This window comes from Psammomys obesus, unplaced genomic scaffold, assembly GCF_907164565.1.
Source record: "Psammomys obesus unplaced genomic scaffold, mPsaObe1.curated_primary_1811, whole genome shotgun sequence".
NCBI lineage: Eukaryota > Metazoa > Chordata > Mammalia > Rodentia > Muridae > Psammomys > Psammomys obesus.
The window spans coordinates 9,603,851-9,620,849 of NW_026596134.1; the positions used below are offsets into that span (position 1 = coordinate 9,603,851).

Genomic DNA, 16,999 nt, shown 5'->3' on the forward strand with positions numbered 1-16,999 from the left:
GAGTGTGGAGGGAAGGGGAGGCCACTTACTTCATGATGAGAATATAAAACACGTACAAGATGATGAGCACCAGGCCTTCCCACCTTGGAGAGATGATGGAGAGTGTGGTTAGAGTGGAGGAGGGCATGGCGCCCACAGGCTGGGGCTGCCTGGTCAAGGTTAGCAGCAAGGTTGGATATCCTCACTTTCCCACCCCTGGGATTCAGGTGGGACACCCCAGCATACAGCTGTTTGATCACTGAGAGTCTTCTGGGTAACTGAGAGAAGGCTGGGTCTGGGTTGTCTCAATTACAGGGCTCTACAGAAATAAGGAGAGCCCCACCCCCAGCTATCACCCCAGATGCTAAGTCTGGGGTTAGAGCCAAGAGAACCTAGGCCCACTCAAGAGTCTGGACAGGGCCTAGAGAGGCCATGGGAATAGGCAGGAAGAGCCCCAATCCCTGGGCAAGGGGCAGGGTGGAGCACAGAAGCCTCTGGGGTCGTCCACTAAGGCACAGTGTGGTACTTTCTTTCTGGAACATTCTACTGTCTTATGGATGTAGCCCAAGCCCCCAAGCTATGTGCGTGCAGAGTGGGGTTGTATGGTTGGCCAAAAATTGGAGAAGCCACATAAGTTTTTGTTCGCTTCTTTTGCAATGTGCTAATGCCTCTACATGTTGGGCCCGGCCAGTCATTTTGGGAGCCCGTGTTTTGCTAACACGGAGCTCACAGACCAGACATGAACCTACAGAACATCTCAGGAGCACCATCCCAACCCATCCACGGCTGAAGAAAATGAGGCCAGAGTGGACTTGAACCAGATTCTCTGGGTACCAAGCATGAAGTTACTCTTGTCAAGGAATTGCTGTTCTCAGCGGTCATCTGAGTGTGTTCGGGATGCAGGACTCCAGGCTGCGCCAATCACCGGGCAGTTAGCTGTCTAGCTCGTGAACTGAGATGCCAACACACCCCACCCATGGAGCAGGGTAGAAGAATCAACGTGTTCCCCAGGAGTTCCTACTTTATGACTCTCAATTACGTAAGTCAATTCCTTTTCAGAGTCACAAAGACGATTGCGTCCTTGCGTTTTCTTATAAAAACCATACTTTTAAAAGTGTTCTGGCTTTGATATGTATGCATGTGGTATATGTGTACATACACATAAATGCATACCTACATGCATGTGAAATGAGGCCAGAGGTCAACACAGGCTTTCCCAATCATTCACCACCTTATTGTTTATTTATTTATTGAGATAGGATCTCTCACTGAAACCGGAGCTAACTGATTTGGCCAGAGTGGATGGCAGAGAGCTCTTAGGGATGGACCCCTCTGTATCTGCCTCCCCAGTGCTGGGATTAAGATGTGTGCCACCAAACCTGGATTTTTATGTGGGTGTTGGGAATCCCAACTCATGTCCTCGCTGCTGGCAAGGCAGGTATTTTCCGGTTCCTTGATTTTTATAGTAAGATCTTCTAAGTCCCCCGGGCCCGAGTCCTCCACCAGGCATGAGGAAGAGCTAACAGCTGAGACTCCATCCCTCCCTCACTGCCTTGCCGGGACACCTCTCTTACGTCTCCCTCCCAGACACACACCCATGGCCAGACCAGTTCTCACTCTTGCTTACTTTTGTGTAAAGTGTGATTGCCCGAATCGCTGAGTTTTATGTGTATCTTGCTAGCAGGCTGGCCAGGAACCCTAGGGGAAACAATTCTTATCTCTCTAATAGGACAAAGCAAGGCTGCTTAGGACAATGATTCAGCAACCCAACCCATACACAGATACTGGCAATTAACAACAACAACAAAAAGGTTAAAAACTCACCACACAATTTCCTCATCGTATATGAACTGGAAAGCAAAGGAAACAAAGGGTTACACTTATTACAAGGGAAGAAAAGTGCCGACTCCAGCGTGCCCGGGTCTAATGGACAGGCTTTGTGAAAGGCTTCGGACTCTGCATTTCCCAGTTTCTCCACCATGGGAGCTGACCTCTCCTTAGTGGGGACCTAGAGCAGCTGGCTCAGCGTGGTCATCTGAGAGAGGTGGCCTGTGCTGTATTATAGCTCAGGTAGTTGCTGAGCAGACTTGGCAGGGCTTCCCCTGCTACTAGAACTGAGTTGCTAAAACTCAAGAAAAGGCAGAGAGCAAAGACAGCCACACACGTGTGCCTACATGTATATCGTTCACATACGTGTGTGTGTGTGTGTGTGTGTGTGTCTAGTTCTCTTAAAGACAAAGAGCAACCCTTTTCAGGATTCCAAGGTAGAGGGTCCAGCTGTATAAACGAAGGCAGGGTGTTTGTGTGTATGTGTGTGTGGAGGGGTAAGTGGTAAGTGGTAAGTGGTCGAGGAACAATAACACCATTTAACACATAGGTTGATCTTAAGTATCAGCCTGCCTGGATTACTGGGCACCCAGACAGTTTGTAGAATATTATTTCTGGTGTTCATGGAAGGGACTGGCATCAGAATCAGGAGACTGAGAAAGGAAGATGGACCCTTACTCTCAGTGGCGATACTGAGCGCCACTGAATTAGCAGAAGAGTCAGAACAAAAGGCCACTGCATGATAAATATGACCCCATTCTTTCTCCTTCCAGGTTGTCCAGCCTTTTAGCTCTACAACTTATGCCAGTGGTGCCATGGTTTTTCATGCCTTTGGCCTGACACTGGGCTGTGTATGTCACTGAGTTCCCTGGGTGTCCAGCTTGCAGGTGACATGATCTAAGATCACTGGAGCCTATTATCCAGTAGATCTCCACCCATCCATCTATCCATGTCTCCATCCATCCATCCATCCATCATCCATCCATTCATCATCCATCTATCCACCATCCATCCATCCGTGTTTCCATCTACCTATCACTTCTTTGTTTTTTGTTTGTTTGTTTGTTTATGTTTTTCTCTTGCACAACCCTAATTAACATGCTTCCATCTAGCATCTCTGGGACAGGACACAAGTGAAGGATGCTCTGTGGTCAAGGGAAGGGGTGGACTCCGAAGTCCAGTGTGAGAGGAGGTGGTAGTGCTGCTCTCGACAACCTGACCATGGGAATAAAAGGCTCCCTTCGTATGGACTAGAAGAGGCTGGGCTATTGTCTAGATTTGGGTCTACTGTCTGTCCCAGTGGGCTGCATACACAGGCTCTGCTTTAGGAGGCCACTTCAAGCTCTCGAGCTAGGTGTCACTGGGAACCTCTGGACCCGAGGCCCTGAGGAAGGCCACTTGACAAAGGGCCAGTGAGAACTTTAGAGGCTTTTACAGGGCCATTTTTAGCTTATACAGCCCAAAGGAAGGTGGCTGGCATTTACAGATAAGGACAGTAGGAATGTGAGGAGAATAAGACACAGAGATAGATCTACACTGTGAAGGTTTTTTGTTTTGTTTTGTTTTAATTTTGAATGAAAAAATATATATACTATGTAATAAGCATGTTATGACAAATATTCAGGCAACAGAAAAACAAGGACCTTGGCCTAACTCTGCTGTACAAATCCAAGTGTTTAAACCCAATATTTGATTCACAACCAGGGAAGTTTACTTTTATGAAAATTGAGAATGCTCCTTGGTCACTTAGAGTTTTATGAGGAATCAAGCACTCACTGAGAAATCACATGACAGTGGGAGGAGGGGCTCCACCCCTGTGGTTAAGCCCCAAACATTGTCACCAGTCTGCATTTGCAGTGGAGGGCTGCAGAGAGTTTCTGTGCAGGCAACAGATGGCATTGTTAGTGACTTTATGCCAAAATGATTACCAAAAAAACGAAAACAAAAACAAAAACAACAACAACAACAAAAACACCCCTTCAGTCTTTTACGAGTTATTTTTATTGCCCATTTATGGGTATGTTTAGGGTAGTGCAGATTTATTTTTTTGAAATTTCACATAGGTGTCTTGTTTCATGTAGGCATCGAAGGCACTTTCTGAGAGTGGTGGGCAGTTCCTGAGCTGGCCTCAGTAATCCCATTGGTATCTCCGCTCCCTCTGAACATGGGGAGACCTGTGGACTTGCCTCTGGCCATTTACAAGGTAGAAGCCACAGCCTACTTTTTAACCTGACCTCCTCACATTCTCACCTTTGTTTTGAGGGCAGGCACCTGGCAGGTGGCCTGCTGGGCCTGGAGGCCAGCTGACGGCCATATGTCCCTGAAGAGGATGCTCACCTGACAGTGTGCGAGACTTTTCTCTTCTTAGCTCAGCCTCCCCCAAATTTCCCACTCACAGGTAAGTGCTTGCTGCCTCACACTGTCAGGTCTGGCCTGGCACTCACACCCCTCTTGCTATACCTCTGGCCCTTGACTGCAGGTGTGCCCCACCACGCCCAGCTTTGGAGAAACTTTGTTACAAAGCAGTGGATAGCTAATCTAAGGGCAGTCACACCTGAAAGTTAGGAAACTGTCACAAATTTCCTTGACATTCGGCCTGCCGCAGGCACCTGCCCCTATGCACCCCTGGAAAGGTAAGAACTGCCCCACTGTGCATGGCACGTGTTTGACAGCGGTGCTTCACCGTGCGGGCCATGATGCCACACCAGCCCTTGGGGCCTGCGGTGGCACATCCCATAATAACAGACCCCAGGGGTCCTCTTTTGGCTCCTTCTGCCTTTTCATCCTTACCCTTGTCTCTGGCTCCCAGCTGCCCCCTGTGATGGCTTTGGGCTGGCCCTCTCCTGCTCTGCAGTGACAGAGAACCCAGAAACTTGCCGCTTATTACTTCCTTCCTGCTACTGAATACAGGCCCTTTCTTGCGCGTGCTAGGCTGGCACTTGGCCACTGAGCTGCATCTACACACTTCTATAGTTTTCGTCTTGAGATACGGTCTCCCCAGGCTGCCCAGGCTGGTCTTGATCATGACAGCCAGGGTCTCCTGAACTTCTAGATTTATTGCTCAGCTTGAAACTCGCTCACCAGAAGTTGGCTCTGAAGGGTGGATGGGTCTCCATGCGGGCTAGGAAGGACCTCATGTCAATACATGCTTGAACATCTCCCATATATTTTGTTTTGTCCAAAGCTTTTAGTCATTAAAATGGTCCTGGATTTTAGTCCTATTGTGCAGGGAGAGAGGGACCAACACAGTCCACTGGCACTGCTGCGACCTCTCTTGTCATAGGGCCAAGGACAGAGAGGCAGGCACCTGTGCCCTCACGGGGCCCTGACCACCCGACACATGAGGTGTGAGGGGATGACTCACCGCAATGAGCACAACCACAGAGAGTGTGTAGTACACGGAGTCACGGCAAACAGCCCACCATGTCAGCCGCACCACCTGCCGTGACAGAGAGAGGGCATCAGCTGCAATCGCCTGGGGGCTGGGAATGAGGCCAGCTGCCCAGAGATCCGGAGGATGGGCCTTGGGCTACCTCCCCAGCCAGCTCTAGCTCGTGGGTCCAGTGGAGAATGGAGATATTCTCAAGGCCACAGAGAATGGCATGACCAGCCTCTTCAGGGTGTTCCCATGGCCACTCCGACCATCTCTGAAGATGCTCACCCCCTACAGGACACTGCTCAGGCAGGCAGAGAAAAAAATCATCCACTGACCTGTCCAGCAAAGAGTCCACACACTCCGATGATACACAGGATGTTGAACACGGCAGAGCCCACGATCGTGCCCACACCAACATCTCCGTGGGTGATGAACACACCTGGAGTGAAAAAGAGAAGGACGGTGGGACCCTGGGAACCAGTTTCTCCTGTGTGCTTATGGTCAAATTAAACGTATCATCGTCATCGTCATCGTCATCGTCATTATCATCAGTATAGTGTGTGTGTGTGTGTGTGTGTTGGTCAGCAGACGACTTTCAGCAAGGGGTTCGTGGGATTGAACTCAAGTCTTTGGGCTTGCATGGCAAGCACTTTTACCGGCTGAGCCATCTCACCGGCCAGACCCCATGTCTTTGAACGACTTTATGGAGTCATAACCCGCACATCTAACGACTATAGTGCGGTAGTCTGGCAGAGGCACAGAATTGCACAGCCCCAGCCACACTCCAGTTCTGAATATTGCATCTCAAGAAGCTTGGCACCCCTTAGGACCCCAATTAGAAACCACCCATCTACGTACTGCCCCTCTGGCTCCTTGAGTTGACAGATGGGGAAATGGAGGCTCGGAGCTGGGAAGTGCCCCCACTGCAGTGGGCAGCAAGCCCCGGCGCTCTCTGCACGGTCTCCTAGCTGCCCGGTGTCCTTACCAATGACAGAAGCAAACAGCTCTGGCGTCGAGCTTCCTGCTGCCATGAAGGTGGCGCCGGCTACGTCTTCACTCAGATGAAGTTTCTGAAACAGAAAGAGCACAGGCAACTGGGGTGTGACAAGTGGTGAGGGTGGGGGAGACAGTCACTGGCCAGGAGGGTGGGAGAAAGCTCTCAGTGGCTCAGCTCGGAGCCATAGTCTCTCCTCCCAAAGCACATGCCCCATGCTCTCTGCCAGGCTTTGACTGGCCCCTTTCCCTCCTGACATCTGATTTATCTTCATGTGTCACCTCTGGGTCCCTAGGGCCTGGAACGGGTTGGAGTAGGCAGTAGTACATAACAAGGGTCTAGAAGCTGTCCTGAGGCTGTGGGATCCAGGCTCCATCCCATGCCTGGATGTTTCTCCATGTTAAGCCCAGAGCCTCAGGCACCCAGAGGGCCTGTCCCCAGTATTGAGCTGACATGGGACAAGGCTGGGAAGGTTTTTTTTAAGAGCTGCTCAGCAAGTCCATGGTTTGGTCATGGAAGCCCCTCATCTGATCCAAAATGAAAGACGGTGGACTTAGGTAGCCCTAGGCGGCCTGGGCTCTGGGCCCTGTAGGAAGTTTGGTCCCGCATCTTCTCCCCACTTGTCAGCTAGCTACAGGAGGGTCAGAGCTCTGGGATCCATCCAGGCTACAGACACAGCACTCCCGAAGGGGTCTACTCAATGCTGCCAACCAGAAGACTGCGGAGGAGGCAGACGTCCACCTCGCAATTGCAACCACCTTCGGCAGGATCGAGGCCATGCTGTCAGCTGCTCTGTCACCTGCTGCCCTTGGCTTGTACCATCCTTCTTCCCAGAATCCTTTCTCCCCTACTTGCTGAAAATACTTCCTACTTCCCCAGCCTGGGCAAACGTCATCTCCTCTAGGAAGCCTTCCTAGGCCTCTCCCCCAAAGTGACATTCCCTCCCTCTAGCCTCGTCATCTAAGGCCCTTAAAGGAAGACTAAGACAAGCGCCCTTACTCACCACTCTGTCCTTTTGGCCACAGGCAAACCTGACAGTGCCTGGAACCCTCAATGCTTAAAGCCCTAGCCCTCTTTCCATGGATTTCTCTCAAGCCCAGAGGGCAAAGAAGGCCCAACCCTATTTCTGTGGTTCTCCCAAGCTATCAGCCTAGGAGGGGCCTGGATGTGTGCTCAGTCCACATGAGTCTGATACCAGGTATCTTCTAAAAGGCCCCTGGGCTAAAGGCCTGGTTCCCAGGGTAGCAGTGTTCAGAGCTGAGCTTAGGGAAATGACTGGATCACGTGGGTCCTGAACTCATCAATGGATTAGGTCATTGATGTTTTGATGCCATTATCTGAAAGCATTGGAAACGTTTGGAGGTGGGACCCAGATTAAAAAGTGGGTCACTGGGTGTGTGTCCTGTCTCTCTCTCTCTCTCTCTGTCTCCACACATCCAAACCATGGTATCTGACTCAACACAACCGAGAAACAATGTAGCTAGCTGACCTTGGATTTCAATCCCTGAAATCATGACCCTAAATAAGTATCTTGTTACTTAAATTATCATGTCAGGTACCTTGTCAGAGAAATATAGACATAATTCGAAAAAGTCAGGGCCCATGGCTGTGTTTTTCCTAAGTAGGGGCAGCTCCCAGAAAGCAGAGGCACCCTTGCAGGAACCACTGCCTTCCGGCCTCCACCCTAGGGATCCTGAGACAGAACTGTTTGTCCTAACCTCCCATGCTCCATCTGAGAGGGTGCAAAGGTAAACAGAGGCGGGAGGCAGGGGACAGGAAGGCTCGGAGGCTTCTGCCAGCTCACAGTCTGGGGACCCTTCCAGACTGTGCAGTGATACAACGCTTCCCCGGCTGTGTCCAGAAGCAAGCCGAACTGAAGGTAGGCGCTTGTCCCTAAGAGCCACTTCTCCTCAACATGACAATATGGCCTCAAAGAGCTGGGTGACTTCACAGGACAAACGGGCTGCACATGGTAAGTGCTGCAAACAAAAGTTTTTTTTTTTTTTTTTCCTCCCCTACTTAATTAGAAGCTATGAGGAAGGCAGCGCACAGAGGGAGCCCAAGATCTTGCATACGGAAAAGGAAAAATGAATTAACCAAATAGCTAAAGGGAGAACACAATGCCAACTCGGGACAGAGAGGACTCCTGTCACCACAGCTTAGTGTCCAACCAGGGGAACACTTAGGAACGCAGATCTCCCCTGTGACTGCCACCTATGGGTTGTGGGAAATGTGCCAGTGCAGTCATGGGCTTTCCTGCTCCCTTGCTGGCCAGATTTGGCTCTAGAGTATGATGGCCTGGAGGGTGTCGTCACATGGCCATGGCTTCTGCTGAGTGTGGGGACAGGGGGACGTCATTGACACTGAGTTGGTGTTTTCCGGGTGAGGTCCGGCTACGTGATGGTCTTCTCTGCCAGAGTGCTTTTTGTCCCAGCTCTGTCTTCTTGTCCTTGTCATTTACACGACTCATTCCCCTAGTCACCCTGGGCTTTGCGGAGGGTTCCAGGTCCTTGCCACGTACCTCACAGATCTTCTCTAGGGACGGGACAAAGAAGTCATCACACACGATGGCCAGGGCGTAGAACATATAGAGAGCCTGTGAAGAGAAAGCTGGTTTCCTTGAGGGTCCTTCATACCTGCGCCAGGCTTCGGGCGGAAGCACAAGTGGATGAGGCACATGGGAAAGCCCCAGCAACGGAGAACTATTTTCCCCATATCTTCCCTGACAGAAAAGGAAACTGAGGCCTGGAGAGGGGAAACAGAATGCTGAGTTGTCTCTGTGCTGTCTCTCAGCAGTGTCACAGGGTAAGAAACACAGATTTGGAGCTGGGCAGGGTGGCACATGCTCACAATCTCAGCCCTCAGGGAGCCTAAGGTAGGAAGATCTCAAGTTCCAGGCCAGCCTGGGCTACATAGGAAGATTGTATTTCAGAAAATAGGAGAGAGGAACTGGGAAGATGGTTCAGTTGGCAAAGTGCTTGCCGCACAAACATGAGGGCCTGGGTTCAGATCCCTGCATCTATGTAAAAAGCAGGTGCAGCGGCACATGCCTGTAAGCCCGGCTCTGAGAAGGTGGGGACAGGAGAACCCTCAGAGCTGGCTGAACAACAAGCCTAACTGAATTGGTAAGCTCAGGTTCAGTGAGAGATGCTATCTTAAAAAATAAGGTGAAACACAATCGAGGAAAACACTGGATACAGAACTCTGGCCTCCAGTCTCCATAAGCATGTATGTGTACTTGTGCACACTCATAGACACGCACACACATACATGTACATGCCAAGAGAAAGGGGGGTATCCACTAATACACACAGAGAGATCTGGTCTCAGTCCCTGGGACACACATCTGAGAGCCTTCAGGATCTCTACAAGGCTGCAGTGTCCCATGTATGCTAATGAGATGGCCGGGAGTAAAAAGCACCCGCTTTTTACATAGATGCAGGGATCTGAACCCAGGCCCTCACGTTTGTGCGGCAAGCACTTTGCCCAGAAAAACAGACTCCGAAGAGCTGCGGTTGCCGGAACCTGGCCAGGTTCCTGGGGAATGGTGCCCAGGGAGGATGGGGAACCCCACTCCTCCCTGATACCTCACTCTGGGCATCTCCTCCACCTGCTCAGCCACCTATGTCTGGACCACACTTTCTGTAACACACAATATCTGCCGATGAAGATGGGGAGGTCTGGATCTCAACTTGAGGCCAGGTGAGCGGAGTATGGGGGACACTCCCTGGGGCAGCTCCAAGGAAAGTAGGGACAGCCTTGGGACTGAGCCCTGCATGCCAAAAGGAAAAGGAGGCCATGCCGCTTCAGCCCAAACACAGCGCTACGTGAACTGGGATGAACTGAAGTGAAGCTGCTGATGGTCAAGGCGCCTGTACCACGTGTCTGCTGGAATCCAGGTGGGGCTGCCCTGGGTGAGACTCATTGTCTTTGTCCCTAAGCTAGAAGAAACCGTGGGCATGTGGGTAAAGGAGGGGCAAATTGGGGGACCCCCAGTATTCACCCAGGATTCTGACTGTACTACACCCCAACATCATGACCCTGGCAGAGGTGACCCATGAGGTCAAAGGGCCTCTCTCTCTCACGGTACCTCAGAGTACTGGAGAGGAAAATGGAGCCTGGATGGCGTCACAGTTTCTATCTTTTGGGTCAGGCTAAAAAGCTTCACTGGCTCCTTTGTGTGAGTCTTTCCTGCCTTAAGGGAGGCATTAGTGAACTTCTTCCACGGAAATCGTATTTTAGACTCTGCAGGTCACGTGGTCTCTGCTAAACACTAACACTGCTCTTCTAAAGCGAAAGCAGCCCTGGAATGTGTGTGTGCGCGTGCGCATGTGTGTGTGTTCTAATAAAACTTTATTTGTAAAATCAAGTAATGGACTGGGTTCAGCCCTCCAGTCTTAGCTTAGTAATTGCCACGCTGAAGGTTCTTACAACATTCCCGAGGTACTCACACTCAGGCTCAACCATAAGGCTTTGCTTAGGGGGGCAGGGTCGCAGAACTATGGGGGAGTATCTGCCAAATCTACGTCTCCTACTGAAAGAGAATGGGATGTGAGTGCCAGGTTATCTGAAAAGCAGTAACCCCATTCTAGAAATAATACGCAGGCCCAAAGCTCAACATCTGCCCACAATCCCTATTCAAATCTCCACTTTCATTAGTTTTGCCAATCAAAACTCCACTCATTTGTCATCTCCTGGTCCTTGTTCTCCACCAGAGAATCCCAGATTCCCCTTCATTAAATTGCCTCTACAAAAAGACTCGTGGCTGGCTGGATTTCAATTTGTAAGCAGACAGTGCTGGGAAGTCCTGAGCAGGATGAAGTTTACTGGGGGCTGATCTAAAGCGGAAAAGCCAACTGCTTTGGCAGTCTCACTTCCAGCAACCATTCAACAGTCTTCTACTGGGTCCCACGAGGGCCAGAAAGCATTTTGGGCTCTGCAGAACATGCACTCTGATGCAGCTTTTCAGTCCTGCTGTGGGAACTCAAAAGCAGCCACACAGCAATGGGGTGGCTGTGTTCTAATAGAGGGCTTTACTTCTGAAAGCATGAGGCTATAGCTCATTCAGTAGACTGCTTGCCCAGCACACACAAGGCAGGGGTTTAGTCCTCTAGCACTGGGGAGGTAGGGGCGTGTGTGTATGTGTGTATCAGAAGTTCGTGGTCATCCTGAGCTACACAGCAGGTTTGAGGCCAGCCTGGATACATGAGATGTTACTGCAAACAAACAGATCTTTCAGGGAGATGAAATCTGAGGCTAGGGTTTGTCCTGTCCAAGAGCAGCAATCTACTTTAGTCCTGAATTTCTCATTCCCATTTAAATTGCTATCGAACTCCACTGCCCGCCATCGGGGTCTATCTGAGCCTTAGGGAGTTGTCCACGGCCAACCAGCCTGAACGTGCTGGGTATCACCTGAATGTGGAGGGGAGTGAAGAGTGTGGGGAGTTGAAGAGCAGTCACAGAAACCATGGCAGCCAGCATTTACAGGGGACCTGGGTACCACACCAACGGATTCGGGTGACATCTAGACCTCATGTGTACAGCCTGTTTTATGAAAGTAGAAAATGAGGCACAGGGAAGAACCATGCCCTTGTGCTGGGAGTGAAGATACCTGGTGATGTTGGTCAAGTCACCTGACAGTTAAAAAAAGGTCTCTTGTTGGACAAAGCGGCCTGGTGTCTATTCTTTTCTGAAGCTGTTACAAGGATTGAATACAATCCCAGACACTCTATGGCAGTGATTCTCAACTTGTGGGTTGCAAGCCCCTTGGAGGGGGTCGTATATTAGACATCTTACATATCGGATATCTATGACTCATAACAGTAGAAAAATCAGTTATGAAGCAGCAACGAGAATGATTTCATAGTTGGGGGTCCCCACAGCATGAGGAACTGTATGAAAGGGTCGCAGCGTTCAGAAGGCCGAGAGACGCTGCTCTCTGGCCGTTAGGTACTATACAGATGGGCTCCTGTGCCAGAAGGCTTGCAGCTTCCGCCTTGAGGACACTTACACCGAGGATGTGTAGCAGGACAGCGCCGTGCTGTCGCTCTTTGTTGGAGAACAGGTCAGTGGGGAACTCATGAATCGCTGGAAGAGAAGAGACAGAGGGTGTTAGGCCGCAGCGCATCGTCGGCAAACCCGCCTGAGAGCCGCAGTCCACCAAGGAGTCAGGGGCCGCTGGCTTCAGACTGACTGACCAGAGGGAAAGCTGGCCGGGTCTCAGTGGGGGGCAGACTGCTTCCAGGAGAAGCTCACAGATATCCCGGGACTTGAAGGCTAACTGGGATTTTGTGTCTTGAAAGATAGTATAACACACTGCACACACACAGGGCCCGCTGCTGTCTGACAGACAGACACACTGCTGGTGTGATGAGAAATAGGACAGCTTCAGCAGCTCTTTAGACGCTGACACAATATGCTCAGTTGAGTCTGAAAACACATTCACCCCACCCCCACAAACTGCATTCATAGCCTCCTGGCTGTGTTATTTAGTGGTCCAAACATGAGAGTAAGCCGAGTCAAAGCTTAGGTTCACAGGCTGTCTGCCTGTAGCCCTCGCCAGCTCTGAGCAACTCATCTGCCCCAGAATGCTGCAGCCAATGGAAGAACGGTCCCTTCTCACCTTCCTGCCTCCCAGAATGACTGATGGATATGCGCTTTCATGGATGAATACTAGCAAGACCCTTCCGGATCCCTACTGGTCTCCATCACAGCTAAACTTGGAACTTCTAAAAGATAAGGATTCCTACAGCCGAGGTCACTACTGCATTTTCAAGTCCAAGCTAGGCTTGGCTCGGTAGGTTCTCAGTAGACTTCACCAATCAAGTGAATAAGCAATTGTACAGTGTTAATGGGGACAATAATCCGCATTATCTCATGCTCCCGGGACGCCGTCTCAATTGCCGGCCCTCAGATGCTGGGAAGATCTGAGGTTCACAGCAGACACTCAATAAATGTCCCAGACAGAAATCCCCAAGCCCTGAAAATGAAAGTAATAAAATCTCACTTTTCAACATCAGATTCACCAGACAAGAAACTAAAACAGGCCGCTGTCTAGGAACCAGAGATTGTGCATACTTTGGAGCAAGAAGTACTTAATGAAAAATATATTCATTCCATTCATTATATTTTTATTTTCTAATCAAGCTTTTAAAAATAGAATTACAGGTACTGTTTCAAGGCCTGGACCTGCTCCTTGGAGTTGGAGAATTGTGGAGGAAGAGCCTCCACATTCTTGTGGCCAGGATTCTGTTTCCAGGAGAATCGGAAATGTCTGGGACTTCCCCCCCCGCCCCCCGCACAGATCCTGAGACGGTGGTTCTGCCGAGAGATTCCCAGACATCTCCTGATTCTCAAGCCACTGTGAGGAGAGCTGGCAGTGTACACAACCCTGGAGGCATGAGAAAGAGAACAAATCTTGGCTTTCCTGAGGTGGAGGACATGTCTTTTGGCCTCCAGGCAGGATGGGGCCGTGGGTTATATAAATGGCTTTGTCCCTGATCAGACTAGACCTTTCTCTCAGCCCTGCTGCCTTCCCTGCACCCCTAAGGGCATGCTGGAAGGAAGCGGGGTCAGTGAATGTCATCCGCAGTCTTCATTTTGGCCGCTGGTCAGTAGGTGACCTGGAGAGCTCTCAGCTGCTACGGTCTCCCTACTCTCCGTGCCTACCCAAAGCTTTTCACGTGCTGGGATATGGACGCGGATATATGCCTGAACTAGCCTAAGAGACAGAAATGACCGGGTGAGAGAGAGTCCAAGACTGGATTCAGGACCTCGGGTTCATCTACCTTTGGTGTGTCCAATAAGACATGTCTCCTGTCGTGCTGTCTGTCTGAAGGCTTGGTCCCTGGTTGTTCTGTTTGAGCAGCTTTGAGAGACCCAGCCTCACTGGAGGATGTACGTCACAGCGCACGGGGCTTTGAGTGTTTAAATCCCTTCCCCACCTCCAACTCACTCTCCCTACTTCACACTTGCTGGCGAGATGTGATGTCTCAGCCTCCTGCTCTGGCCGCCATGCTTGCTTACTGCCATGCCTCCCTAACATGGTGTCTTGGCCCTATTATCCCTCTCTAAGTTGCTCTTAGTCGTGGATGCTTTCTTTACCACCGAGACGGAAAAGAAACTAATCCCCCTACTCGGGGGCTGTGTGGCTGAGTCTTCTGATCTCTAGGGCCCTCTGCCTCTTCAGTGACATCTACTGTGAAAACACAAGGCTTGCCGGCTATGTATGGCATTCCTTGGCTTGAGCAGCAAGGGCCTTCAGTGAGCAGAGGCCATACCACTACCCCCCTCCCCCGTTGGCTACTAGCTGAGAATAGTCCAGTCCACCCTCTGCTGCAGCACTGAACCCTCCAGAAGTGGGCATGGTGCTGGTGTCCGTCCCAGTCTCTCTTCCACTGTCACCAAGAACGACTCTGACCTGTGGACAACATGTCCTGTGTTCTTGCATCCATTGTCTTTAGAGCAGATGGGCTGAAGTTTCAGGACACGCTTCTGTCCCTTAGGACCTGTGTGACCTCAGCAAGCTGATGGCATCTCAGGGGCTGTTACCTGGCCTGTAAATGTGACCCCCACAGACTCTGCGTAAGAGATGTGGCAACCCTGGTGACTGTTCACCAGCTCACCTGTCCCCACGGTTGCAGCGGATGTGCACCATTGCTTTGTCAAAGTAAGAGAGACAACAAACCAGCTTTGTGGGGGAAAGAGAGCCAGACCTCAGACGGGGAGGGCAAGCCACGGACTGCACAGGCCACAGTAGAACTTGCCTGCTGGAACAGCATCATCCCCAGTTCCTGAGGAAACCTCTCTCTCTTTCTATGGCTCACCAGGAAGAGGAGCGCCTACCCCTGTTCAAGTGTGTGAGGCTTGCAAATCTGAGAAGGCTCATTGCACCCCACTTACTCAGAGCCACATCAGGGAGATGGGAGGGACCAGCAGGGCACACACATGGCTTTTGAGGTCACACCTAAGCCTTTAAGCTGTAGAAATCCCTGGTGGCAGGTGTGGGGGGAGGAGAGATTTGTCTGCAGGCTCTGTGGAGCTCAGGGAGGTAGGATGGTGCTAACACACACACACACACACACACACACACACACACACACACACACACACTCTAGAGCTCAGCAGGAAGGAGCCAGGGGAAGGTGGCCTTCCTTTTGGACCTTGGCCCCCAGAAGAATTTGGCTATTGCCCGTGATCTTGGACATCCTCAAGCATCCTTACACGCAGTGTCTACCTGTTTGTCATTCTGCCTGAGCATGTATGCAAGGCTCAGGGACATTTGGGGAGATGTCTCCTGTTGCCCACCTTCCTGGGCATTGAAGGGGAGACCCTAAATGCCTTGGGTCTATAAGTACCCACGATTCCTTCAGCACCTACAAACTGCTATTTGAAGTTCCCCAAGACACACTTTAGCGTTGCTGTGTACACAGAAAGATACGTGGTAATTTTCTGCCAGCATCATCCCTTTCAAGCTATATGGTGCTGCTCATCAAAATGTACGGATTTACTCAGTGGGCATTTCCAGAGCACCCACTTAGGGCGTTTGGACTCTGGGGACTGCGGAATAATATTCTGTGTGCTTTGAGCCTTCTCCAGTAAGTTCAATGGTTGCATCTTGGAAGGTGACCCGACTTTCAGAGACCACCAAAGCTATTGATGACGAATTCCCCCATCCAGAAAGAGTAGGAGTTAAACCCCAAGTGTTTACCCCACACCAGGTGTTGAGCAGAGTGCCGAGTCTCATGCATCAGCCCTGGCACACCTGGCCCAGTGCACGGGGACAAGTAAGCAGCTGAATAAGCAACAGTGAAAAGCCTCTGGAATGATGAGAGAGCCAGCCATCACGGACTTGGGGGAAATGGAAGACATGAAGTGACTCCATTAAAGAAGAGTGCTCAAGTCAAGGCCTGAAGCCCTCAGTGCCAATTTATCAAAGTCCTAATCTCCCAAGGAGCTCATTTCCACTCACCGATGAGCAACCTGACACCAAAGGGCCAAAGGAGTCACCTACAGTCACACAACCCCAATAGGGGACAGGTGAAGAACCTGAGATGACACTTACCTTGCTTTCCTCGGTTGAACATCTTTTCTACAACAGGCAGACACTCAGGATCAAGGTCTCTTTTATCTGATGGGGGGGCAGGCTCTGTTTTCCTGGGATCTCAAAGGGCCCATGACAAGAGACAGAGCTCCTGGAAAGAGGAATGTGCCTGGCATCTCACCGATCAAATTCCATGGCTCCAGGGGTGAGCCAGCATGGGTATTCCTCAATCTCCTTAAGACATCTGATAGGACTGACCATTTCTCAGGCTGAGGAGATGGCTCAGTACTTGCTGTACAAACGTGAGGACCTGAGTTCAAATTCCCGACACCCATGCGGAAGGTAAGGTATGACAGTGCATGACTGCAATCCCAGTGTGGAGACGGGTGAATCCCTGGGTTTTGCAGGCCAGCTAGTCTAGTCGTAATGAAGGACTTCAGGTTCAGTAAGAGACCATGTCTCAGAAAAGTAATATGAAGGGTTAGAGAGATGGCTCAGTGTTTAAAGAGCATGGACTGTTTTTCCAGAGAACCCTGGTTGATTCCAGCCCTCACATTGCAGCTAACCACCTGTAACTAAAGTTCCAGAGAGTCCGACACCCTCTTCTGGCTTCCCATGGGCACCAGGCACACACAGAGAGCACAGACATATATGTAGGCAGAACACTTACCCACCCATGTAAAGAAAATATAAATCTCAAAAAGAAAATAAGACAAGGTAGAAAGCAACAGAAGCAGATATGTGTGTGTGTGTGTGATCCACCCATCATCTACCCACCAGT

General features: G+C 50.7%; 1 protein-coding gene across 2 annotated transcripts in view; it reads right to left on the reverse strand.

The window, feature by feature from the left end:
• The window catches only part of Slc24a4 (solute carrier family 24 member 4), a 125,380-nt gene that overhangs the window by 35,664 nt on the left and 72,717 nt on the right, over positions 1–16,999 (reverse strand). For both annotated transcript variants that reach the window (XM_055593065.1, XM_055593062.1), the window contains exons 3-9: positions 12,187–12,263; positions 8,698–8,772; positions 6,168–6,252; positions 5,518–5,621; positions 5,171–5,245; positions 1,804–1,829; positions 30–83 (exon numbers count right to left, since the gene is read on the reverse strand). In XM_055593065.1, the coding sequence (XP_055449040.1) occupies positions 30–83; positions 1,804–1,829; positions 5,171–5,245; positions 5,518–5,621; positions 6,168–6,252; positions 8,698–8,772; positions 12,187–12,263 (496 nt within the window). The remainder of the gene's footprint in view (positions 1–29; positions 84–1,803; positions 1,830–5,170; positions 5,246–5,517; positions 5,622–6,167; positions 6,253–8,697; positions 8,773–12,186; positions 12,264–16,999) is intronic.